This window comes from Haemaphysalis longicornis, unplaced genomic scaffold (assembly GCF_048455015.1).
Source record: "Haemaphysalis longicornis isolate Haplotype H1 unplaced genomic scaffold, Haemaphysalis longicornis Haplotype H1 scaffold_7, whole genome shotgun sequence".
Lineage (NCBI taxonomy): Eukaryota > Metazoa > Arthropoda > Arachnida > Ixodida > Ixodidae > Haemaphysalis > Haemaphysalis longicornis.
The window spans coordinates 142,372,220-142,397,414 of record NW_027526422.1 but is presented as its reverse complement, the minus strand read 5'-3'; the positions used below and the strand labels follow the sequence as shown (position 1 = coordinate 142,397,414).

Sequence of the window (25,195 nt, the reverse complement as noted above, 5' to 3'; positions counted from 1 at the left end):
TATACCTGTCTCATGGCTGTGATCCTGGGTCACAACTTGGCCTGAGTAGATATATTCACTTACCACTTCCACTGCCTTGCCACCCATCTCAAGCCGCTGTGCTCTCCCAAGATTATTGATTATTACTTTAGTTTTCTGAAAATTAATTTTCAGGCTTACGGTTCTACTCTGTTTGTCGAGTGTGGTAAGCATGCTTTGCAGTTTGTCCTCCGAGTTACTTAATGAGGCAGCTTCACCAGCAAATGTGATGTTACTGAGGTATTCTCCATTAACCATTATTCCCACCTGCTCCCAATCCAATGTTCTGAATACTTCTTGCAAACATGCTGTGAATAACATCGGAGAGATTGTGTCTCCTTGTCTGACGACCTTCCTTATAGGTATTTTACTGCTCTTCTTATGGAAGATGATGATAGCTGTGGACCCACTGTAAATATCCTCTAGTATTATTACGTAATGCTCGTCTACACCCTGGTGTACCAGGGTGTAGACGAAACTACAGTAGCGGGGGCCAAACGGCTGCGCAATAAAAGTTGTGATGGTAGCCCAATGCAGCACAACTGCAAATGTTGAGATCATGGCAGCCTCCGAATGCGGGTGACCAGCGGAGTTGTATAGTTATTTGCACTTAGTAACTATGGTTATGTCTACCGTTATGATACAGCAGGTGATCAGTCTACTCGCAACTGAGCGCACATTTTCGGACCATGTCAAATGTGCATACATGTGCAGCTTAGTTGCAGCTTGGGCCGAATCACTACGACAGCAGAACTCAAGAGTCGGTAATATGAAATGCCTCAAAAACTGCTTTTTCACAAGCCGAATTCACATAGAAATCACTTACTATAAACTACACGCAGTTTCTTCAAAAGTAAAGCCCTGCTGGACGAGAGCCCTAGCACAGCTAAGCCCTCCTTAAACTTAAAGGGACACTGAACTGCGATTGTCATAATTATGTTTTTGCTTGCACTGCATAGACGACACGAAGTAAATGTGTTTTTCATCTTTTATCCCGTATTTAAACGAGTATTTTTATTAGACTTGAAAGAAGAAAAATACTATGGGACGCATGCGGTGGCTGCAACACCTACAGCTGTGATGCAGAATGATGCGAACTATACCTGCTTTGTGATCGGACGACGTACAGGCTTTTAGAAGTCGTGTAATAACCCTAGCTATTATGCCAATTCTGTTCTTATTTACTCGAAATCCTTACAAAAATGGATTCTGAGTTTCAATTAAGTTCCTGTTGAGTTTTTATTGAGTCAACAGAACCTAATTCAAACTGAATTGCCTATTGAGATGTGTCAGTAGAAACTCAAAAAAATTTGTATTGAGAAAACGCAACACAAAACCAATTGACACCAGCCTATTGAAACTCTTTGGAGAACCAATTGACAAAACTCACCAGGCTGAAACACACTTTGAAGGGCTATTTTTTTCAGCGCTGTCCACTGTGTCTATGGAATTAAGACTACTAGGTTACTTTTATGCTTCTTTATTCTACATTGACATTTCTAGTGAGTGCAGTCAATAAAAAGTCAACAAGGTGTCAATACACAAAATTCAACGGAATATCAAATGTCTTCGTTTAATTGAAACTCAATAGAGTTTGTACTGCCAAAACTCAAGTAAAATTGAGAGTCGAGCTAGTTGGTGAACATACATTGTTGAAAATTATACCAGTGTCCTTCTTTCTTCTCTGTTTTATGGTTCGCGCTTAATTTTCAATGCTGGTAAAACTCCTGAGATAATCCAGTAGCCTTCACGCGCAGCATCTTTGCACAAATAATAATTATACCCGCTAAGTGGGTAAATCATTTATAAGGACAATTTTTGAATGCATCAAACACTGCCGCAACATGGTTTGCACAAAACAATGGAGGAAATAAACATTGCCAAAACTCTAGTGACTCATCTCTTCTGGCACGTGACTCCCGCGGAATCGTTTCCTTGCTATAGCAGCTCATTTTCTTATTTATACCTTAGCACGCATTGACATAATGGGTGAGCAATCTCCACTACTTCTAAGCTTCTGCTTTAGCGCGCTTTAGCGGCAGTGGAGATATTCGAAGTCAGTCTTCCGGGAAAGTTGGAGTGGAATCATGCATATATCGGCCGGGAAAAAACGGAAGGGAGGGGGGGGGGCGGAGGGTTACACATCTCGGGTCACAGTTTTATGGACAAAAAAAAAGTCGTCTTCACTCCCCCTACCTTTTTTCACACATACAATGCTGCGATACGTTGTGTTCGGGAGGGGGGAGAATGAAAAAACTTAGACGATTTCCTCTGCTACATCTACAAAAGCATATGTGACATCACAACCTAGTGCGATGATTCAGTGTTTTTCTTTGGAGGCTCGATACTAATAGCGCTGTTTTGCAGAAATGAATACTTATCTCACCAACCCAAACGCTACAACAATATTCAGCTGACGTAAGTGCGCCTATACATACTCAGAAAAAAAAAGAGCAAAACTTTGGTGTAAACCACTACACGTCGAAAGAAGAACAATTCAATTTTTTTATACGGTGAACTTTTAAAACTAGACTTCAAATCAAGCGAACGCAAGCTTGTCCTCATCGTCGTTCACTCGTGAACTCCATCAAGGTAGCCAGAACTCTAGTTATGCCTCGCACACCCCGCCGTGGTCTGAGCCCAAGGGCGCGAGTTCTATTCCCCGTCGCGGAGGCTGTTTTTTTCTTGGAGGCAAAAAGCGAAAACACCAATGTGTTCGAGATTTCGGCTCACGTTAAGGTACCGGGCTCGGGCGGTGAAACCGGAACCCTCCAATACTGCCACTACTGCGAGCCTCATCGCCAGCGTAGCGTCGGCGCCTTAAATTTTGTGATCAAACAAATCAATATCCCTCCCTCGCATACATAACTTTCCTTGAGGATACCGTGAACTGTCTACGATAACAACAGTAGAACTGCGCTGTGGAATACAGAGAACCCCGCAAGTGGCAAACGCGCATCTACGTTCTATTAAAACGGGTGAAAACAGTTCTTTCAAGGCAAGAGAACTCCGTACTCATAAGCGGAAAAGGCTTTCAGCCCAAGGCGCCGCCGCTCACACGAACTAAACGGACAAACGAAGAAAAAAGGAAGAAAGACAAATTGAAGCACTGATTAACAACTCATCTTTACTGCACAGGGACACAAAAAAAAGAATCAGCCTGGCACTGCTTCACGTCAATACAAAAAGAGGAAAAAACGAGGGAAACCGAACAAATTAGTGAGCTGGCGTGCCACTTGTTGCACTCCCAACCGCTCCCTCGCTTACAAAAGTATTTCTTTTAGACATGTCAACGCGTCCACGGACTATGTTTCTCAAGCACAAGCGCCTCGGAAATATCCTACGCCCGCAAGCAGATCACGAACTTCAAAGCTGTCTTGAAGGATTGGAGTTTCCATAATTCTTCCGTCTCTCTTCTGCTGCCGTTCGCGTAAGCGGAGAAGGGCGCGGGCGCCCGGACACAAAAGGATGTGCCATCCTCCACCCCCCGATAGGCCTCCTGCGCTGGAGTTTTGGCGACATGCAGTGCCCCTAGCGGCCTACGCCTCTGGGTAGTACAAAAGAAGACGACCTTCACCGCCCTCTATGTGTTTTCAATTACAAGCCAGACTGAAAGGTAATTGTGGTGCTTTGTGGCGTGTTTAAATGACTGCATACTGTATGAAATAGCCCTTAAAGTAGTTGCAGAGGCTAAACAAAATATTATCCGCTAAAAGAACTCGATTTGTCGGCTTTCTTTTGAGCGAGCTGTCGCGGTGGTCGCGGCGTGGGACAGTATCGCCAGGTCGGGTGGTTTAACTGTTTGACGAGAGTTACAGTTTTTTCTTCTTGCGTGCGGTCGACAAAGGAAAGTTAACGAGTAGCATAAACACGGAGCGCTGCTCATCCTATATCCTGAGGTAACTGCAAAAGATTGCTTCAGTGGGAGCATGTAAGCGAACTCAAGAATTGCGCAGCCGACTCAGCTGACAGTACTGCTGGCCTGGCACAGCCTTTGAAACGAGTGGAAATTTTGTTTCGTATTTTCGCAAACTAAATGATTCTTGCGTAACGTTTTACGCCGCACGATTTACGAACGGCAGGGTACATGTATACTAGCGAGTAGGTGGGGCAATAGCGCCAAATCAACAAATTCGGTGCTATTAAAGGACGCAAAACATGCACCAAATCACACGCCCGCTGACTGCAGAGATGTGTACTTCTATAACACCACATAACACAACCGCATGCACAGCGCGGGGCCCCGAATATTTACATACGATCATCACTGACTGTTGGTTTTCTAGTGCAGGGGTCGTCGAATCTGAAAGCCGAAACGCCAGTTTTGACTTCAAATGGAGTTAGACAGCGAGACAAGAACAGAGAATTGGCGTCATCCAGTTGAATTGCCCCCCACCTTCACACTTCGCCAGATTATTGTCAAATATTATTAGAAATTCGCTGATTTTTTTTCTCTTTGCATTCAAAGCCCTCTCCTCCTCCCACCCGATTTGCCGTCCGGCCCTCCGCCGTGTCGGCTGCATGGACTTGCTGACCCTCATTCTGGGCTATTAACTGTGAACTGGGAATGTATGTTGCAAGCGCGTAATTAAGTAAAGTGAGAGTAAACAAGGAAAGCGAGCGGCCTCTTAGTTCGCCCGACCACTTTGTTTTACGGCCACTAATTTCGGAATCGCAAAACAGATTTCACGCTTCTGACGGTCGCAGCATTTTATCCTTGAGACACGCAAAAAAACGGCAAGCTAACGCCTCACCATGTATTCGTAACGGCGACGCAAACGAGCACTGTTTAATGAAAGTGCACGCATAGTGTGCAAGTACGCAGAAGAGCGGCGCACCGCAGCAGGCGAGCCTGCGGTCAGCCGGACTCGCTGGCTTTTTAAAGTGCGGTCATCGCCGATTGCGTCACTCTTCTTTTTTTATCGGCTGTTTTTTGAGAAGTATCTGTCACCTAGAGTATTAGTATAAACTAGAAATTTCACTTAAAATTTCACCTCGTACGACCATCGATCGGTGAACCTGCGAGTAGCAGACGCCGTCACGGTCCCGGCACTTTCATCGGCGCTGTACAAGTTTTTAGCGCTGCAAAGCTTTTTGCTTCTGTCAACACGGGATTGACGGGATCTTATGGGACCCGCGCAGCTTTGTACGTACTACCCGAAACTACTCCCCGGAAGCCGCTTGCGCAGCGCCCCCTGGGCAGCGCAGGAGGCCTACAACCAGTTATTTTGGTTCCTCTGGAACCCCCCCCCCCCTCCCCCCACGCTAAGCTAAAGTGACCGTGCTGTCGCGATTGTCTAGTACGCTGCGTCGCCACTGCCGCAATTGGCGCTAACAGCCAATCTCGTGACCTGGCCGGACAGGGGGGTAAAGCGAGCTGCGAGACCGTACGAATCGTGGGCGCTGGCATGATACAATTCCCATGGTTGCAAGAAACGTTCTCTCGTAATTATTTATCTAAAACAAAGAACCAAAGCAAAATAGTCATAAATAATTGTCTGAGTAACTAAAACTAGCTCTTTAAAAAATTTACTGTAATTAAGCTCTAATTATTGAACAAAATGTAAGTGCGTTGTTCAGTTTTGGTTTCGATTTTCTTCAAAAGTGTGCTAAGAAGTAGCCAGGCCCTTGCGCCTGACTGGCGCAGTGTATGTGTGCAGTCTCCAGCTCAGATCTGCTTGCGTGCAAAAACGTGTACAACTGGGACAACTCGGATGCACGCGCTGAGCAAGTGCCTCCCCGAGCGCTTGCGATTCTGTCTTTCGTTTCTTCACGTTAAGCACCCTATCTATTGCCCCTGAACTGACGCCGGAACAGCGATTCCGATCTGACCTTGACTGCCGCAAGTTCACAACAGGCTACACAGCGGCAGCCAGCGATCGTTCCTGTTGTAAGAGAAATAAAAGGAGCTTTTATAATCGTTCGGTTCCAGTCGTTTTATTCATGGAACTTCTGACAGATCGCCGTGCTTCGAACTTTCACGCAAACGTTCGTGAAGGTAGAACGCAAAAATGGTTAACAAAATACGGTTTCTTTTTTAATCATTCCCAATAAGTCAATGTTCTCTCCTCGCACGCTCTCTGCGGCAAATTACTGCCCATTCAGTCCCGAAAGCTTTCCATTTGAAGTGGTGGAAAGCAGCTAGAACTTGACGAATAAAGACAGACAAAAAAATACGGGACACGCCGCTGACTGTATTTCGCATACTCCCTTGGCATGCATTATGCCACTCCGTTGGCCTGCGATCGACCGCGCTCTTTCATTCCTGTGCTGCAAAGGGCCACGACTCACCGGCAATATTAGCGTTGGCCACCACGATAACGTTTTTTTCTGTGTGTGTCAGTAAAGGTTTTACATTCAGCGAAAGCCACAGTTCACTTAAATTCGTTTGAAAAGCATTGAGCGACTCGCAAAATGTCACAGAATGGCAAAAAAGCGGCACAGCGCAAAAATGCACGGAGATCATAATGGAGATTCATTTTTCTGTCCGCCCCAGTACGGAACAGCTGATTCCTTGGCATCCTCGCGCATGCGATCAATCGCATTTGAGCTTGAGCGCAAGTGTCGTGAGAGCGTTGCCACTTCTTGCTCAAATAGTCTCAGTACATACAAGTCACACGCTAAACCGAAAACACGTCGGTTACCTACCCACAGCAGATAAACTACGCAATGCTGTCGACACCGCCTACACAAAAATGCATGGCCACTGGTCCGCCATGTTACAATTATTCCCGGCATGCTTCGCTAGCCGGAAGCGGAAACGCCACAGTAGCTCGTCGCCAGATTACAACCCATCGCTTTCGCCGTTTTTAGTAAACAAAAGCTCAGCTGGCAACCTTCAAATCGTTGTATCATGTCTGCCACTGTGTTTCGTACGGTTCCAAAGCATTGGCTAAGCGGCGCGCTTTCCCTCTAGAGTCAGTATATGATCTCTATGATAATATATCTTGCCAATCTGGATGGCGACTCGCTCGATCATCTGCTCCACCACATCAATTTATGCTGGGGCTCAGGCCAACTCCCCCCCCAGTGGAAGACTGCTGAGATCCGGTTCGTACCCAAGCCTAATAAGTCCCCTCATCTAGATAACCTTCGGCCCATTTCTCTAACCTCCTGTGTGGGTAAATTGGTTGAACGATTATTATTAAAGCGCCTTCAAACGTTCCTTGAAAACAAGGGTCTCATTCCCAACACCATGTATGGGTTCAGGAAGCATCTGAGTACCCAGGATATTCTCCTTCGAATTAACAAAGAGGTCCTTGCCCCGGCTACCCGTCACTCTCCGCGAGCCATTCTTGCCTTAGATTTGAAAGGCGCATTCGACAATGTGTCGCATTCATGCATACTATCCCGTCTAAATCAAACAGGCTGCGGCCACCGCACGTACTCATACATTGCTGACTTTCTAACTCAACGCCACGCTATTATCCGGGTAGGCACATTCAATCTCAACCTATTGCACTGGGTGATCGGGGCACGCCTCAAGGTTCCGTCCTCTCTCCACTACTTTTGAATCTGGCCCTCCTGGACTTACCATCAACTCGACGCCATCCCGTACGTTCATCACGCGCTTTACACCGATGACATCACAATATGAACAGACACTGACTCCATTGGAAAAATCCAAGACTCACTTCAACAGGCTACGGATGTCGTTAACAAATATGCCTCATCAGTCGGGCTTCAATGCTCGCCACAAAAATCAGGACTTATCGTCCTACGCAAACATTCCCCTGCTTCACACATAGAACCAATTTGTATCCACCTCGACGGCCATACCATGCGACCCAGCTCCTCATTTCGAATTTTAGGCCTTATCATCCACGCCAACACGCGTAATGATCAAACTTTATTGAATCTTTCCAAGGCGTTTCAGCAAGTCTCCAACATGCTTCGACGCGTGTCGAACCGCTGCCGGGGCATGAAGGAGAAAGATCTCATTCGACTGGTTCAAGCTCTTCTGATTTCGCGAGTAACTTATGTAACACCTTACCTTACCCTCACCAAAAGTGACACAGAAAGCATTGATCGATTAATCCGCAAAGCTTTTAAGCAAGTAATAAATCTACCTATGAACACTTCGACGGCCCATCTCCTACAACTTAGCCTCCACAATACGGTATCCGAGCTTATTGAAGGCCACCTATCAAGCCAACGGCTCCGTTTAACACAAACACCTGCAGGGCTAGCCCTCCTAAACAGCCTCCATATCACATGCCCGCAATCTACTGTCTGTCAGCCCCTCCCTGACCATTGAAGATGTAACATCCAGGTTCGCCCTTTACCCAAAAATATGCACATTGACCTCTAGCCCGGCCGCCGACAAGCCCGAAGCCAAGCACATGAGAATATTTATGGAAAAAGAACAGATGTCGCCTATACGGATGCTAGTACCGACCCTAATGGTCAATACAAAGTAGCCGCAGTCACCACAAAGGCCGCCCTCATTACCTGTGCATCAATCAAGACATCATCAACCTGGGTTGCCGAGGAGCTAGCTATCGCATTAGCCCTCATACACACGAAGTACCCAATCATTATCACGGATTCCCAAGCTGCCTGCCGAAGCTTCTTAGCCGGGAGGGTGGCCCCTTCTACTTTAAATCTACTTTTACCCCATCAACCCCGCCGGTAAGTTAATACCATCTGGACTCCTGGCCATTCCTCCCTGACTTTGCTCATCAGCAAGCCTGCGCCCTTTCTCTCCAGGCTTCCGAGGAGACAACATTGTCAATCGCCTCGTAACGTATCAAGACATCACGCAATAGTACCGGTCCGACAGACAACAATTCCCTCCCCCTCACCCTGCACTATCCAAGGAAGAAGAATCGCTGCTCCGCAGACTACAAACCAATACCTTTCCTCACCCAGTTCGCCTGCATCGTATGTTTCCAACTCGATACTCTGCTGTATGCCAGTTTTGTTCACAACCCGGAACTCTAGCTCATATTATATTACAGTGTATGTGCAATCCCAAACTTCCACCTCTCCGATCCCCTCTTCCCACCCCTGAGCTGTGGGAGAACCTGGTGACCAGCGACCATCTGGACGTCCAGCAGCTCCTGGCATCCAGAGCGAAGGCTCTCTGCTCACTTGATGGATTCCCGTACCAGGGAACCATTCCCACTTTAGAAAGTTCGAATAAACGTTTTCTCTCTCTCTCTCTCTCTCTCTCTCTCTCTCTCTCTCTCTCTCTCTCTCTCTCTCTCTCTCTCTCTCTCTATGTGGCTGGAGTTCGGTTACCTGCAATCTATGCCTGCAATATAATAATACTGCTGCTAGAGGGGCTGGTAATAATTCTGTAAAAAGTTTCGTAAATATTAACATAGGAGTCACAAGCCCCCGTCGGTTGTTTTTTTTTAATATCCTGTCTCAATATTTTCACGCTCAATTTTCGTAAGATAGCGTAGCTGTGGCATAGCCATCGCAAACCGACTTGAAACCAAGCCAAAGTCGCTTGTTCTTAATCCCGGATGTGCGGTGCGGGCACCAGCGTGGTGCGGTTGGTGCGGTCGTTTTCACTGTTCTGTGCAAATTTACAGCTTACAAAATTTACAAAATTTTCATTCAAAGTCCATTGATTGTCAACACAATTTACTGAGTAAGGTCAATTGACTTGCAATTGAATCTCAATACCATTTTTGTAAGGGAAGACATATTGGCAACAAATAGATTGTAAGAAAAGAATATTGTTTTTCGGAGAGTTGTTTACACAAGTTTCGGTTTCAGTTCCCTGGAACAGCAGCCTTGGCATCCTAAGTTGTGCCAGAGTCCTTCAATGCTTTACAGGACTCTGGTTGTACCTATGTTGGTTGCGAAAACACTCCTCCTTTCGCGCCAACCTATTGCACCATTTTGATGGACAATTTGACGCCCCTCTCTTAAACTCTTCTCTCTATAAATGTTATATTTACCTCTATCACATACAAGCATCATTATTTGTGAGAACGAACGCACTACTCTAGAAATGTTTGTATCCCGATGCGATTCTTCACACACTTCTACAAAATTCTCATGTAAGTATGATAAACACGTGAGCGTCGTCTATGCTGTCTCCATTCCACTCGACGGAAACATAAACCACAATTTTCAGAAAAGCAACGGACAGGAAGAAGTACCTCTAATATACAAGCCATTATCCGTGACACTGCAAACAAGCAATTTTTGTAGGACAAGCTACCAGACTTAAAAGTGTATGCAGTGATAACAGTGGCTAAGTAAAACATCTAGATGAACTCACTCCCCCCGTCGTAAGAAGGAACCGCCCCAAAAGCTCGCTTGATCAGGCCTATGTATGGGCGTCTAATCTCTAAGGGAATGAAACCACGGCAAAACGAAAACCCCCGGCTGCCTGCCGTAATAACTAAAACCTAAATGCCCTGCGTATAATAAAAAATATGCTGAGAAAATAATACCCTATTTAAGACAAAAAAACTGACAATCCTGAAAGTACCAAGGGTAGCCTAAATACAGGAGATATAAGAACTTAAAAGGTAGTTTAGAGCATTCTAATATTCATCTCCACAAAAACCGCTCACAACCACGCGTTTCTGTTAAAGATTTAGAAGTTTTAGAAGCGCCTTCACATGCTTCTAGAACCATCTAAGTCTAGAAGCATATAAAGTCTTAGGAGCATCTGCACACAAACAGTATAGCGACACGGTCAGCAAATACGATAACAAGATGATTTCATGTTTCACTTGCAATTCCTTCAGCATTGTGTGTTTGTTACAATGGTAATTGCACAAGAGGCACTATATTACCAAACTAGTCGACCTGTGAGCGTAGGTGTGAATGGTCAGTGGGAAGACAGTCATAACAGAGCCCCAATCGAGTCATAAAACATTTCAAAATACCATGCTACGTTTTTGATGATCTGCAGTTGTTTATATTTCAGTCAAAATTTAATTCTCCCGTGGAGAGAAAATACCCATAAATTACTTGCACAAATTTAATTATCCAGAACACACTGGAATGAATTCTTCTAAAGGTTATCTAGATTCACCACGACATTCTCAGCGAATGCAGCATGAAAAAAAAAACGATTACGAGAGGCACTGACATCAGGTTTTTGCTTAAGCCACTCCGTCATTTTAGGAGGTCGCCCTTATTTGCCTCTATATTGCGCGCACGCACCACGTCCTCTGCCTGGCGGCCATTGGCTGTCGGTTGCGACGGGCAGTGACGTAGGGCCTCGCTGCGCCGAACTTAGGCGCCGCACTCAGGACACAGTTCCCAGTGACCTTAGTGAGAGGTAAAAACCACGTGACTCCCTCCACGCTTCTCCCAATGCCCTGGTCGGCACCGAGGCCGCTCCGCAGCTTTCGTTCTTCCATGGATAACACTAATGCGCATTGAGTTGAGTTACTTTCTTGGAAAAATATGCGCACGGCTCTTCAACTAATTCCCCTTTTTTTGAAGCCCCTATTGCTTTACGCACGGGCACCCCAGCAGTCATTGCTCTTAGGTTTTGCTTTTTTCTTTTTTTTTTGCAGTGCAGACTCGTGCACCTAGTTCATTTTTGCACAAACGTAATAAACGTTACCTTTCATGCATGCTACGAATACATTGCTGGAGGTTTCTGCAGCTCTTTTTCTCACAGCGCACTTTAGCGCAGATTACCTTGCGTATTTGGAAGCATAACAATGGGAAACAAGCAGTTGAAGTTTTCATATGTTGTAGAATATTGGACAGTTTGAAGTACCGAATCGCACTACATTTCAAAGCGAATGCGCATCGATATGTTCGCATAGCTATTGATTTTCAACAAATTTCAAATAAGGTGTACTACATTTCAAAAGTTTTTATTTTACCGAAACACATCTAAGCGTTCACGGGTATAAAAAATAAAGAATGCATATCATATCACTCTTCCTTTAGAATTTGCTACGCATAATTTATTTTTTTACCTGCGAAAACTTGCGTAGGTAAGAAAACTTTTTAATTGAATACACGCGACACAGTGGGTTAGTACGCCATTGCTCTGGGACTTTCTCACCCGGGGCCCTTCGTTCACGCCAAGTAAACGTAGCTTTGCTGGCACAAAGGCAGCGATGAATCCAGTTCAGTGTTGATCCTGGAGGCATTTTCATTCTAGTCTATAACTGCCAATGCTGCATTGCTGGTCAATTCTCTTCGTTTCCCTTTCGTCGGAGGCCTTGCCCGGTCTTTTCTTCTACTGCCTAACTTCTTAGTCCATGTCGTTGCGAAAGCTTCAGTATATTGCATACAACCTTCGCGTTGTCGATACAAGTGGCAATGGGCTTCCACGATTTCTACCGCATGAGGGCAGTACGACCACCCGAAATTAGGTATCACAAGCTTTTTTTGTTCTTGAAATAACCGGCGTGATTTTTTTAGAATGCTCCTCATCTTTGATACTACTGTTAGTCTGGCTACGCCGGAAAGACAGAAATAAACTTTTTTCCAGCCTCAATTCCAGTGTGGCTAAAATATCCGCATTTCGAGGTTACCAGCTAGGTAAAATACAAAAATAAGTTTATTACTTATTCACAATTGAAAGCCGTTTTTTCCCACTGCCGCTTATGGCGTAGCGCTTTAGATTTACGGAGGACACCGCGATATAAACAAGCATGAAAGGATTCACATACTGGACCCGCTCAGCGCACGTCGCATCATCCTTCAAGCAAGGTTCAAGCAAGATATATATGATATTCCGAAACTCCTTATAGATCAAGTTTACCGTTCGGAAAACTTAAGGGGCCGATCTTCACCTGCCGTGGAAGAAAGATGTAGGAGAACAAGAAAACAAATTTTTACCTTTACTAGTGCGTCGGGCTCAATAATGCAGATAGCGTTTCTTGAAAATTCGACTTCGACATCGCCGTTGGGTAGCACTTTTACTACCTTGCCCACATAGTCAAAACACTGAAAAACAGCAAGAATCGAAAAACTCTTTTGGGAGAACAAGAATAAGGCACGGCTTGCTTATATAAAACATAACCCAAAAAGTTGCACACAAGCGTAAAAATAAAAACCAAAGGAAGCAACCAAACATTCTCGCCATAGCCTATCGCGACAGCCATTTTGTTGAGTATCAATTAGGAGTGACTGTGATTCATGCGTTTTAATGACCAAAGGTCAGCAAAAGCAAAATAGCGGCACGACCAGGTACTTTAAGTCTTCTGGTTTTGGACACATGGTTAAACATTTATTGTATGGGTGTAAAAGACAAACACATGTAAGTAGGACACCATATAAGACCATTTCACTAATTTTCCGCAAAATAACATGATGGTACTTATGTAAGGTAATCGTTGTGCGTGCACACGCAAGGAACGTGAAAACCTATCCCTCGTCAGCAAAGGCAGTGAAGATTTTGTGCATTTTAGAGAACCCTAAACACTTCCTTCATTTTAAGTTGTGTCAGAATAGATACATTAACATATCAGTTTAAGAACTTTGACTTGGTGAGGCTGCACTACGAGACAATCAGTTGCATAACATGATTCGTCTGCCTGCTACAGTGAAACCTCCTGCTGCATTTTGTAGCCTTTATTTTTGAAACATGCGTCCATCCTGCACGGCTTATGGCATAACCGTCCAATCGAATGCTAAGAGCTGATTGTTGTTTACCAAATTTGTCATATTCGTGACTGCGACACGTTTAGAGGTGCGGCTATGTAGCGAGAAAGGGGTCTCAGTCGGTTCTCATTCGGCCCAAGGATACTTCGTTGAGCCTTTTTGTCCATCGATAGTATATGTGCCTATATAAGGTATTAACACATGGTGTTTGTTTTCTGTTTGCTGTTTTGTTTGTCGCTGGGTTTCTTTGTTTGTAGTTTTCGTTGCTCTCTTTTGTTTGCGGTTAGTAGTTTTCAAATTTGTTGCCAGAAATTACGAAGGGCCGTTCGTGATAGCGGCCTTAAGTTTTGGCAGGCAACGCTTGGAGCGTGCGCGCAACTTTGAAGTGCACTAACGCTCGTGTTCTCGTCACCAATTTTGTTTTCAAAAATGAACACGTGTCAAGCAACAAACCACAAAAATGTTAAAGCGACGTTTCAAATAACTGGTTTGAACGTGCTGTTTGAGTATTCTAAACGTCATACATTAAAGCCCCATTAACGAGAACTGATGATGATGACGATTACCTGCATTAACGTTCGTGGGTTTGTGGCTAGGCCGTTGGGAGATTGTAAGTCCGACGAGCAGCCGGTTACGCAGGCACGCGCTCGTGAGCGTACAGGAGGAGGAATAAACTTTATTCATGCGAGCCTTAGGTGCTGCTGTCTGGGCACCCGCCTGGTGGGGGGTTTCCTCTATTCCGGAATACCCTGTCTGCGCTGGCCACCCGGGCCCTTTCTACCAGGCTACGCTGGGAGGAGAGGTCGGAGCTGGTCAGCTGTGCCACCCACTGCTCGAAAGTAGGTTGGGGATTGCGAGTAAGGGACGGGGTTTGTTGACACCCCCCATACCAGATGGTATAGTGTGCCAGGATCGAGGCAGTATTTTCTAGATGCGGGGTAGAGGGTGGGGTACATTCCATGGAGTGGGGTATTGTGAGGGTAAGCGTTTGTTTGTAGTCCCCGGAGTATTGAACCTTCGGTTCTGGATAGGTGTGGCTGGGGTGCTGGCTATTGTTGGCGCCCGCGCCTGTAGTAGGTGAGTATATCGGCGTATTTTCTCAGGGGCGCAGGCTTCAGGATGTCGTCATCTTGTAGTTTGTCACCCTCTCGGGAAACGGCCCGGTGTGTATGCGCGCGGGCGGCGGCGTGTGCCGACTCATTTCCTTTGAGGGTTTCGTGGCCACGTGACCAGGCAATCTGTAGTTCAGGAAGTCGCTTAATGTGTTTTAGTATAGCCAATGCTGGTAGGGATATTCGTCCAATCAAGAAATTCGACATGCAGCTTGGGAGTCTGTCAGTATAACTGTGTAGTCTTCGCAAGTGGTAGCGGCTAGGGTGATAGCAACTTCTTCGCTGTTTTATAGATTTTGTAATGGTCGTGACTGCAGTTAACTCTTTTCCGTTGGCGTCGGTCACACTGGCAGCGTGGGCAGATTTGTGGGGGTATGGAGAGGCGTCTGCATAGCGAGTGAAGGGTAGGTGGTCGTACTGCACATGGATTGCTCGTTCTCTTGCTGCTCGTCGTGCCTTGTTATAGGTCGGATGCATGTTGCGTGGGATTGGAGTAACTCTGATGTGTTGTCGAATTGGTCCGGGAATGCCTGTCTTGTGGGGTCGAATACCCTAGGCGGCGGACGGTCTTTACGAGCGTGTTTCAGCTTCAACCGTGAGTTTGGCTATGCGAATCCGCAGCTAATGGTTTGTTTTGAGTTTTCTCCATCGCTTAAGGAGTCGGTTTCGGACTTCCCAGAGGTGGAGCAGGTGAGCATCAATGGCTGGGTTATCTTCAGTTAGCGCTAACCCTTTGGTATATTTTGAGGCTTCTTTGAGGAGCTTTGCGGTCCATTCTTTTATATCGTCGATGGGATCGGTGTTGGGAGTTTCACGAACTTTTTACAGTCAGTTAGTCTGACCGTGCCCATTTGCTGCTGATTGTTTTTTGCGGTGTGGGATTTGAAGTGTGGTGATTTAGTGATCACTGCCTAAGGTTTCTTCCAGGCAGGACCACATGGCATAAAAAAACAAACACTAAAGAAGTCTAGACAAAATAATGAAAGCAAAAGGGTATACAGAATCGAAATAAAATTTATAGAGCAAATTTTAGTTAAAAATACGCAATAAATTTAACTTTAACCAATTACAGAAAAACATAGGTCGCAAAACAGAAGCAACATTGAACATAGATGTATTTATGAGGCGCGTTAAATGAAAGCTCAGCCTCAGTTGTCGTTTGGCATTGCTTGTTTTCTATCAAACTTGGCGTGTTGTACATTTTCCTTTAGAGAAGGGTGCTTTATTTATTAGTTTTAGGGCAAGCAGCGGACGAAAAACATTGCACAAAGATTTTTAGTTTACATGATTTAGATGGCAGGAGTGAAGACCCGAGGAGAGGCAACAGAAGCGCTTACGCGCAATCGAGTCTCGTGTTTTGTTTGTAGAATTTCTGGTTCAGTGTTTCAAGTTCCGCAACATATTGATATTCCTGTGGGAATGTTTATCGGGAAGTTGGAACCACGTGCAGCGGCAATGCAGCATAGGCGCACTTCATGGCTTCGGTGTGGAAAGAGCTCTAACATTGCAGAGGCGAATATAAAATAGAAGACCAGAAAAAAGAAAGGTTCTTCATGGTTCTCGAAGAAGAGGAAAAAGAACCTGCAGTAGCGAGGAGGAAGGGCACAAAAAGACAATTCCTGGAAGCGGTCGAGTATTGGAGGCGACATCACTAGGCCGGAGAACGACACGGTAAGACCCGGAGCCGTGGATGCCTGAGCGCTAGACGAAAGCGAGCGAACGGCAAGCCCCTAATTCCTAGTATAACCAACATTTGACCAAGGATATATCACACCGGTGCGCGATGCAGGTACTCGCTTTTCGAGAGTTCCACAACGCACCGCCGGCTCAATTTAACACATGTAGTTGTTTAAATTGCGTGCGTGGTTATATTGGGTGAAATATAATATAAGAACCCCAAGCTTCGGAACTTCAAAACACACAAAATAACAATTTTACAAATGAAGTAATTACGACGAAAATATCCATTTCTACATCAGAATCACAACACAAAGTCAAAAATACAAAAGGCCGTAGAGACAGACGTAAACAAAAAAAGTACTGAGATCGGGCCAATCGGGCCAGTGGCTTGAGGGATAGGGAGGCTGCACTACGTTAGGGCGTTACATGGTTGGTTCTTAAAAAATATTTATGGGTTCTTGGTAACATTTTTGGAGTGTTTTTGTTTTGTGTTCGCTTTCTGATGTCATTGTTAAAAACATTGTAGATTTTGGGGGATGCTCTCCAAAGCTTAAAAACTATTCTTATTTTGTAAATTTTGTTTTTCAAGTTTTCTGCGACCGTTCTCCTCTGCTCACGCTGTTATAACAATGCGGTGCTCCAATTTCCCCAAATACCCGCCCCAGTCGCTCAACGACTAAGGCGTTGTGCTGCGGAACCCGGCCATGGCGGCCCTTTTTTTTTTGATCGAGGAAATGCAAAAATGCCCGCGTGATCGAGATTTCGACGCACAAGAAAGATCCATAGGGGGTCAAAATTATTCCGCTTTCCTCCACTAAGACTTGCGGCATCGCCTGTGTAGCGTCCGTGCGTTAAACCTCATTATCACTCAATTAATTGTATGAACAATTAGGCATGAGAACACGAGAAATAAATCGATAAGTATTAATTACCGAAATACTTCAGTACAATAAAGAAGCATGACCATGGTATTAACTCGTAGTCACGTTGCTAACGTGTGCACAAGCAAATTACGTAGACCTATTGTTCTAAAACCAACAGCCCCCTATTTTGAAACTGAGAACAGTTTATCACATCGCCTTTCCGGTTTTGCACAAACACAGTGAACGAAATGAAAGTCTCCGCGTGGACAATGTGAATAAGCATTTCCCAACTATTACGACTCCCACACAGCAGTTCTACGAGCATTGATAATAAAATGCGTTAATCTTTCATTTCTTCATACTTGACTTGCTTTGAAAAATGTATGTTATAGGTAACTTAATCACATACAAACTTTTCTTCTGTCGCCTGAACCTGCTAAAGTCTGAACAGAGAAACTACGACAATTCACTTCATGTGTGATTTTAATGTAACTTTACCTAGTTCTCTCATCAAGTCTGGTACGCGTAAAATCTGTATTTCAGCCATAATTCAGTTGCGAAATTTCAATTCTGACCTTCACGTGATTATACGAATATTGCGACATAATCTGAAGTCTTCCGGAAAACCGCAAATTTTCTCCAACAATTGATTTTGTTTTGATAATAGTACACTCAACAATGCGCAATATTTTTGTGGTAGTGTATGGGTTGGCAGTTGTCCCCAAATTTAAATTAATAAACACTCATTTCAGCTGCTAGAAAATGATGCTGGCGCACGCACATCAGTATTGTCGCCATTAGCAGCAGCAGCGACAGCTTAGTTCTTTCGACAGCTGGGTGAAGACAGCTCTCAACGATATCTAGACACGTCAATTGTGTGCTTGGCGAGGCCATTCCTTGACCAGAATTCTCTTAGTTCCTCCTTCCATCGGTTGCTTGGCCGAACTCTGTTGCAATTAGGGTCTATTCTACTATATGTAAGGCCTATTCTACGTTTCGAAACCCTTACGGTATGCGCATATAAACCGAGTGCAACCTTACAATAATATAGGCTCATTGCTTTTTCTGAGAGTGTCAAAGGAAGCGCGCCGCATTTCCCGCCTTTGTAGAAAATATATCTTTCAGCGATCGTGTCGGTTTACCCCCATCAATAATTACGTTGTTATTTAAGGCAATAACGGTCCCACCAGTCAATGAACACGCCACTGATATATGGCTTTCACATGAACAAAAAATTCAAAATAAAATTATTGTATTACAACCAGAGCGATAAGATATTTGATAAATACACAAGTGCAAACTCACCTCAGAAGTACCCGATCTGACGACAAACTCATTCCTGTGAAGCTCCTGGAAAAAGAAAGGAGTATTTTGACGGTCACTCAGGATCACTTAGTAAGCAAGAGTGACTAACGACAAGACACAGGAGGATGAGAACGTCCGAATATTGCTTCTGCTAGGGCGGTGGTGAAAAGGAACAGCTACTGTGACTCCACCTGGGTATTTGGAGAAGAAGGGGAACCCGTGTACGTCACTATTCCTAGATTGTCACAGCGCATACTAGAGCTTCACGACACCCTCGGCGTGAGGCTGAAGAAATGTTTATTTCAATGGTGAGACGTGTAATTGGGGGGAAGGAACACCGTTTATCGCTTGTGAACTGAAACTGTATACGTTAAAAATGCGTCCGCTGAGTGATCAGCTGTTCGTTAAAGTCGAAGAACAAAGGGAAACTGAACGAGCGGCTTGCGTGTGTGATTATTAAAACTTTTATTCATTGATGTCGCTTCGCATTTGGAAACAACGATAGTTAAGCACCCCCCCCCCATGTCTTGCAAAATATAAGTGCATTTCGCATCTAGTTGGTGTGGACTACCTTGCTTAAGTTTCGACAAACATCTTCAGTATTTTCGAAGCTGCACTGTTTTTTTTTATTCCCGTTCGAGCGGTTCGGTTTCTTGCGGCCTTGGCAAATCACTCCTTTTTCCATGGTTTCATTAACTTTCCTTAGTCCTTGCTATAAGGCGTGAGGCGCACCGATCGCGAAGCTCGAGGCGTATATGCTAATTTTGCCATAACGCGGCCAACGTTTACCGAAAATGACAACCCATATGTAGCAGCCATGCTTCTATGTGCACGAAAACAATAATTGTACGTCCAGAAGGTATTACAGGATTTAAAATGCTGACTACTTACACTAGCGAGCAGAGTACAAAATTTAAAATTAGTAAACTATCCGTCCATGGGTTCGCAATTCTTACAACCACGCGATAAATCTATTATGGAAAGGGGCGCGAAAAAAGACGGCCACGCTGAAAGAGAGCACACGTCCTGCGTTCTCTCGTTCTTCGCCTTCGTATTTTTTTGTAATGTATCAATACCATCGCCCCCAACGTTCTATTGTGCATTACGTCTGCCATTATGGGTTCTATCGCATATATCACACCGCTCTTGTTTTCAGAGAAAGGCGGCGAAGGCTGCAAACTTCTTAGGGGTACAACAGTATAAGTGTACATAAGTGTTTAGACATTTTTCCCTTTTTTTCCGCTTGTTCGCTTTCGAGTTCACTATTATTCGTTCTTTCTCTCGCGAGCCACCGCAGCCGTGAGCAAGATTACTCTTTTTCTGCGTCTCATATGTTTCCTTTGCCAGTTTTCTGCTGTCCCGTCTTCTGCCAAATTCCTAGGGAGTATGAAAACTTGCCGTGGTGTCACAGCTTAACACTCCTTTTCGCGTATTCTGTCGCTGCACCCGCTGCTCACCCAATAAGCATTGCGGCTTTCCATTAAACGAAGTCACAACAACGAAAGTTCAATTTTGACGACACCACGCAGCGGAAATCACTCGGCTTTGATAAGAAGATTCTCGATGTCCGCCGTAGATTGTAGACGGTACCACAGATTGGAGAGGAGGTTGTCGTCGTTCCCTTCGGCCAAATGCACCAGTGTTCGCACAAAGGACCATTCATTGCAGACGCCTTTCGGAAGCAAATTTCCTGACTTAAAAAATTACCATCGCTTTCTAAAGAAAGTTGATAGATAGTGCGACAAACCTTCGCCGAGGATGCATCCAATCAACCATGAAACCGTCAAAGACCCAAATCGCTAACAAAAAATGAACCCATGTGACGATTTATTGCACACCAAGTGAACGAATTTACCAACGATATGAATGCATACCGATATGTGCAGTAAAAGTGTTTTGAAGTCATTACGCCATTTTTATTAGGTTCCAAAGCCCTAGTTCGTAGCTTCCACCCTTTTTGTGTGGCAAAAATAGCGCTTACCGACAGAACAACCCTCGGTTTTCTTTGTCGATATGGTGTGCAATGGGTGTTCAGTACGAGAAAAAACCGGCATTGGGTCCACATAGCTCTGTCCTGTGTTGCTAGGTTTTGATGGGCTTTGCTAAGTTCTGTTTGGCTTTGCGATGTTCTTGGTATGCATGGCTAAGTGTCGAGGGATAAGGCGAAGTTTGGCCAGATTTTACAACGTTGTTCCAATGTTCCCGCCCCCCCCCCCCCCCCCCCTGACAGCGCATCATAGGGAGAGACAAGCTAGGTGGACCACCAACTCCGCTGTTTCTCAAATCTTGCACCACCAGAGCAAGCTGCGCCAATGTTTTGCGTTTTAGTAGTCTTACTATGTCTTTAATATGGTATAGTAAGAGGTGTGCAAACTGATGCGCCCCTTGTGCTCACATGCTAGTAGGCGCGAACGCCGGGTTCACTGTTATAATACCCTATCTAATGTGGTGCAGCCTTTGCAAGCAGCGGAGTTTATTTTGGTATTTTTTGCCAGCGCCACCGAATCAAGCTCAAGCTTAAGCAGCTGTTCTGGTAATAAATCCAATTCATATCATTTTAAACACCGTGAGGTGCGGAACATGCCGCTGCTCGTAGAAAGTGTTCAAGTCCACCCCTGTAAACGGGTAGAAAATACTTTCAAATTCTGAAATCTTTTACACCAGTTTTCTTGTTTTCCAACACCCAATTGCAGCTTTACACCCACGTGGCAAAAAAAGTGCTCAAATGATGAACACCCTTCTTGGTTGGTGTTGAAATAGTGCCCAATAGGTGTTTGGTATTAAATAAAATTTCATCAATACTTGAACAAGGCAACCACCTCACGATTAAAAAGTTTTGCAAATCCGCAGGCTCTTTGTATACGCTTACAATTACATGCATAAAGCGAAAACTAGCGGTAAAGTATCTGCTTTTTGCGACAATCCCTCCGACTCTATCAAAGGACTTTCCTCTGCCGGCTACAAAACTCAGAAGAGCAGATGTAATTTTTAATGTAAGCATGTACTCGCCCTCCGCATGTATCCCGTTCATTTTCTGGCAGACTGAGTTTGAGGTCCAAGTGTGGCTAGTGCGAGTTGAATGTGTCTGCATGACATGCTGCGCGCACAGCCGATTCACATTGTCACGTAGGTGCGCTCTACCCGCACCTTCATTTTGGCGTGTTATCAACCTCACATGTTTATTTTTTGTGGTGTTCACGATCACACCATTTTTTAGCCAAAACACCTTTTGTGTCACGCATGCAGCGTGTGTCCAGAGATGTTATAAGAGCTTTTCGGTCTACGAAACAGCCTAATAGAAAATGTATTGAGTTTTCGGAAGAACGCCATCGGACTCACAACATCAAGCGCTATTTTATCAATCATTTCAGCCCGTTCGCGAGTTTAGTCTAAACCATTTTGGAATGCTGTTATCAAGGTTTCACAGTGTAATGGTACGCGCCAAGCAGAGGGTTCTTACACGCGCATCGCACACAACGGCTGTCTCCTATTTCTTTTGCTTGACTGACTTGTATGGCATAAATGTTTTTTTTTCTTGTGTGTGTACGTGTGCGTGTGCGTGCGTGCGTGCGTGTGCGTGTGCGTGTGTGTGTGTGTGTGTGTGTGTGTGTGTGTGTGTGTGTGTGTGTGTGTGTGTGTGTGTGTGTGTGTGTGTGTGTGTGTGTGTGTGTGTGTGTGTGTGTGTGTGTGTGTGTGTGTGTGTGTGTGTGTGTGTGTGTGTCCAGCGCATTCATTTTTCTGCACCGTCACAAACATCTTATCAGCACGTTTGGGGGTGTTTGGAAGGTGCATAGCCGCAGCGTGCGTTGTTTACTCACAAGCAAATGCAACTGAAAGGTTTCTGCTACGCCACAGCGAAACGGCGCAGACAACGGGGTCCATAGACCTTGAAGGTTGTTTTTTACCCCGAATTTCCATCGTAACCATCGTTAGCATAAGGCACTGACCCTTTAATTCTTGTGGTCACCTTCATGAACACGTAGGCAATCAGTAGCCAGAACATCATTTGTCCTTCCCACTGTAATTGTTTTCGACTGAGCAGATAGGCCGAACAGCTGACCTGAAACCATTATTACTTTCGCCAGTGTTTCGCTCCTTTCTGCAACGTCGAAATAAAGGTGATTGTTTTATTCGGGCACTTCGAAATCAGCTTTTATAAACGTAAAAGCCCAATAGCCAAGAACAACAGTGTGCGTTCAATATTGTCCCAAATTGTTATTTTTGAGTTCTTATTTTACTGTATTTTATTTGTGCGTTTCCCAAAGTGATGTGCTTTAATTTTTCCTCTTACCACGCCATTGACAGATTTCTATCGCCTACACTAGCAAAACTTTCAAAGTCTCTTCAACAATGAAAGAATAAGACGTATTCAAAGCACTTTTGGGCACCTGTTCTGTAGGTCGCAACAAACCTTAAGACAAGCATCATATAAATTCACGACTAGGAAGTTAGGGCTTCAAATTCCCGTTAAATTTATTATTTTGCAAAATGAGCATTAAAAACAGATATAATGATCTTATATATCATAAAAATGTGCTCACCCGTGGTTCGTCCAAGTATGGGACCTTGATATCTTTCGATTGGTACTTGGCATAGGCCGCCCTTGATGCGAAGGCCACCTTGTCGTCCTTTTCAAATTTGTACCTCGCTCTTCCAAAACATTCTTCAACCATGCTCGCCAGTCCTGTTGGAAAAAGAAATCATCTTTACGTGATCTTACTTTAATTCAAAACGGTAGCACTACTAAAATTAGGCCATGCTTTCAATGGTAAGACGGGCTCAAATAAAACCTGCGCTGTGTTCATTTAGAAGTATCTTGCGAGCCGTATGAAAATATACAAGAACGGCAAAACAATTCAATTTGAGCCACTTTACTTACCTCAAAGAATGAATTTAAGTTTTTGGCTGCGTGTTCGTGGTTCCCTGAAAACACTTTGCAAGAACTTGTGTAAGTAATCTTTAGCTGCACTCACCAGTTGCCCTATTTGAGGGTTCACGGTGATATTACAGGTTAAATCCCTTACACTATTTAACCCCTTTTTTGTTAGGAGTAGTGAAGTTGTAAAAAAAGCTGTCTTAGTGTCTCTGCAAGAAAAGAATACCCCCTTAAAATTTTCAGTGTCTACCCCATCGAGTGGCCGAGTCAAACATTTCCTCAAGGCAAACGCTTCTATCAATGTCGATAAAGTGGGTGTTACAGCATTAAAGGACATTCCATTACACATAATAGAGTAGTGGCCAGACAGGAAACTTACTGCTCACAAATCACAAAAATACGTTGATCGCTTTACCCGAGTCATTGAACCGCTTCTAGAGTAATAAAAAATGCTTCGAATATTTATATGACCAGGCGTTGTTCCAAAGTTCACATTAATTAGTTTAGAAGCATTGGTGTAAACAGTAGACAAACGGAAGTATCGAGATGGGAAGCACAAGATCAAACTGTTGAGCTCCCACTTTATATAGACGATAGTCTTCCTTAGGCTCCTTATTCCCGAAAATGTGGGTCGGCATGGATGTCTCTCTGCCTGTTCCTCGGTGTAGTTGCGCAGCGAAACATTGAAATGATTGTTTAACGACACGTTTCTATAGCGAAAACCTTTCCGAACCACTAAGTCTGGAAACACACTTCAGGCTTGTCAACATTGTTTACAATAAAGAAAACAGTAGCCGTTCTTAAGGGAAAGCATCAAGGCACGAGAGGTCCTAGCGGTGTCGTTTTAATTAAAATAAACTCGTTCTTGATATTCCCCACAGGAAATAAAAATACGCATTTAAAAATTTTCACCCAGAAACCCGACCACAAATCGCCCGAGCTTTGAGCTCGTGGTGGTGTTCCAGTTACAAAAAGAGCAAAATGCTCCGGTCGATGGCGCGAGCAGTAGAACGCGGGATTATTGAATAGGTTTTCTGCTTCGTGTTTCGCAAGCATTTCGTTCTATGTGCAGCAAGTCAAAAGCTAAGAATACCGGCGACTTGTGAACAGTGCCTGGCAACCACCTTGTTTCCCGAAGACAAGTACGACAGCGAAGAGGCTGAAGCATCTATATATGACCCAATGCCTGTTAGTTCACAGGAAGTCTCAGACTCGCTGTTTACCCTTGCAAAACTCGCAGCGGAACCTGAGTAGTTAATGCAAGAAGTGCACCAGGTAAGGACGCCATAGCCTTGCCGATGCTGCGCAACCTGGACGAAAGACAAACAAATTGCTGGACGTGCTCAACGTGGTCTCAACAATCTGCCTCATGCCTAACAACTGGCGCCACTCTGTAGTGCACGCTATTCCTAAACAAGGGAAGCCTACTGACAGACAAGGCAATCAGCTACCCATCTCACTCAAGTCTATTCTCTACAATCTGCTGGAAAAACTGGTGCTCAGTAGACTCAACCACAATTTCGAGTACGTGAAACCCGATTTATTCGACCCTGGCAAGACGGGGTTTCGCATGAGACTGCGCACCAATGTCAGTAAAACCTCATAAAGGCAGCTTTTAAGCGTAGACACTGGCTTCTCCGAAAGGTTGCCCCGCGGTTGGTGGCTGACGGCCTTCAGAGAGGTTTCGATACGCTCAGACATGACTACCTTCTTCTGGGTCTGGCTGAGACGGGTGCAATCGCTGTATCCACAACTTTGTTGGAGTTTCCTTGCGACGTCAACCCTCTGAGTTAGCT

The 25,195-nt window shown here is 44.7% G+C and overlaps 1 protein-coding gene across 1 annotated transcript in view; it reads right to left on the bottom strand.

The window, feature by feature from the left end:
- LOC144145246 (uncharacterized) overlaps positions 1 to 23,202 on the bottom strand; it is a 329,859-nt gene extending 306,657 nt beyond the window's left edge. Inside the window, exons 1-3 of the mRNA XM_077676783.1 lie at positions 23,065 to 23,202; positions 18,524 to 18,568; positions 12,799 to 12,906 (exon numbers count right to left, since the gene is read on the bottom strand). Of these exons, the coding sequence (XP_077532909.1) occupies positions 12,799 to 12,906; positions 18,524 to 18,568; positions 23,065 to 23,196 (285 nt within the window). The 5' untranslated portion in view covers positions 23,197 to 23,202. The remainder of the gene's footprint in view (positions 1 to 12,798; positions 12,907 to 18,523; positions 18,569 to 23,064) is intronic.
- Positions 23,203 to 25,195: the final 1,993 nt, after the last annotated feature.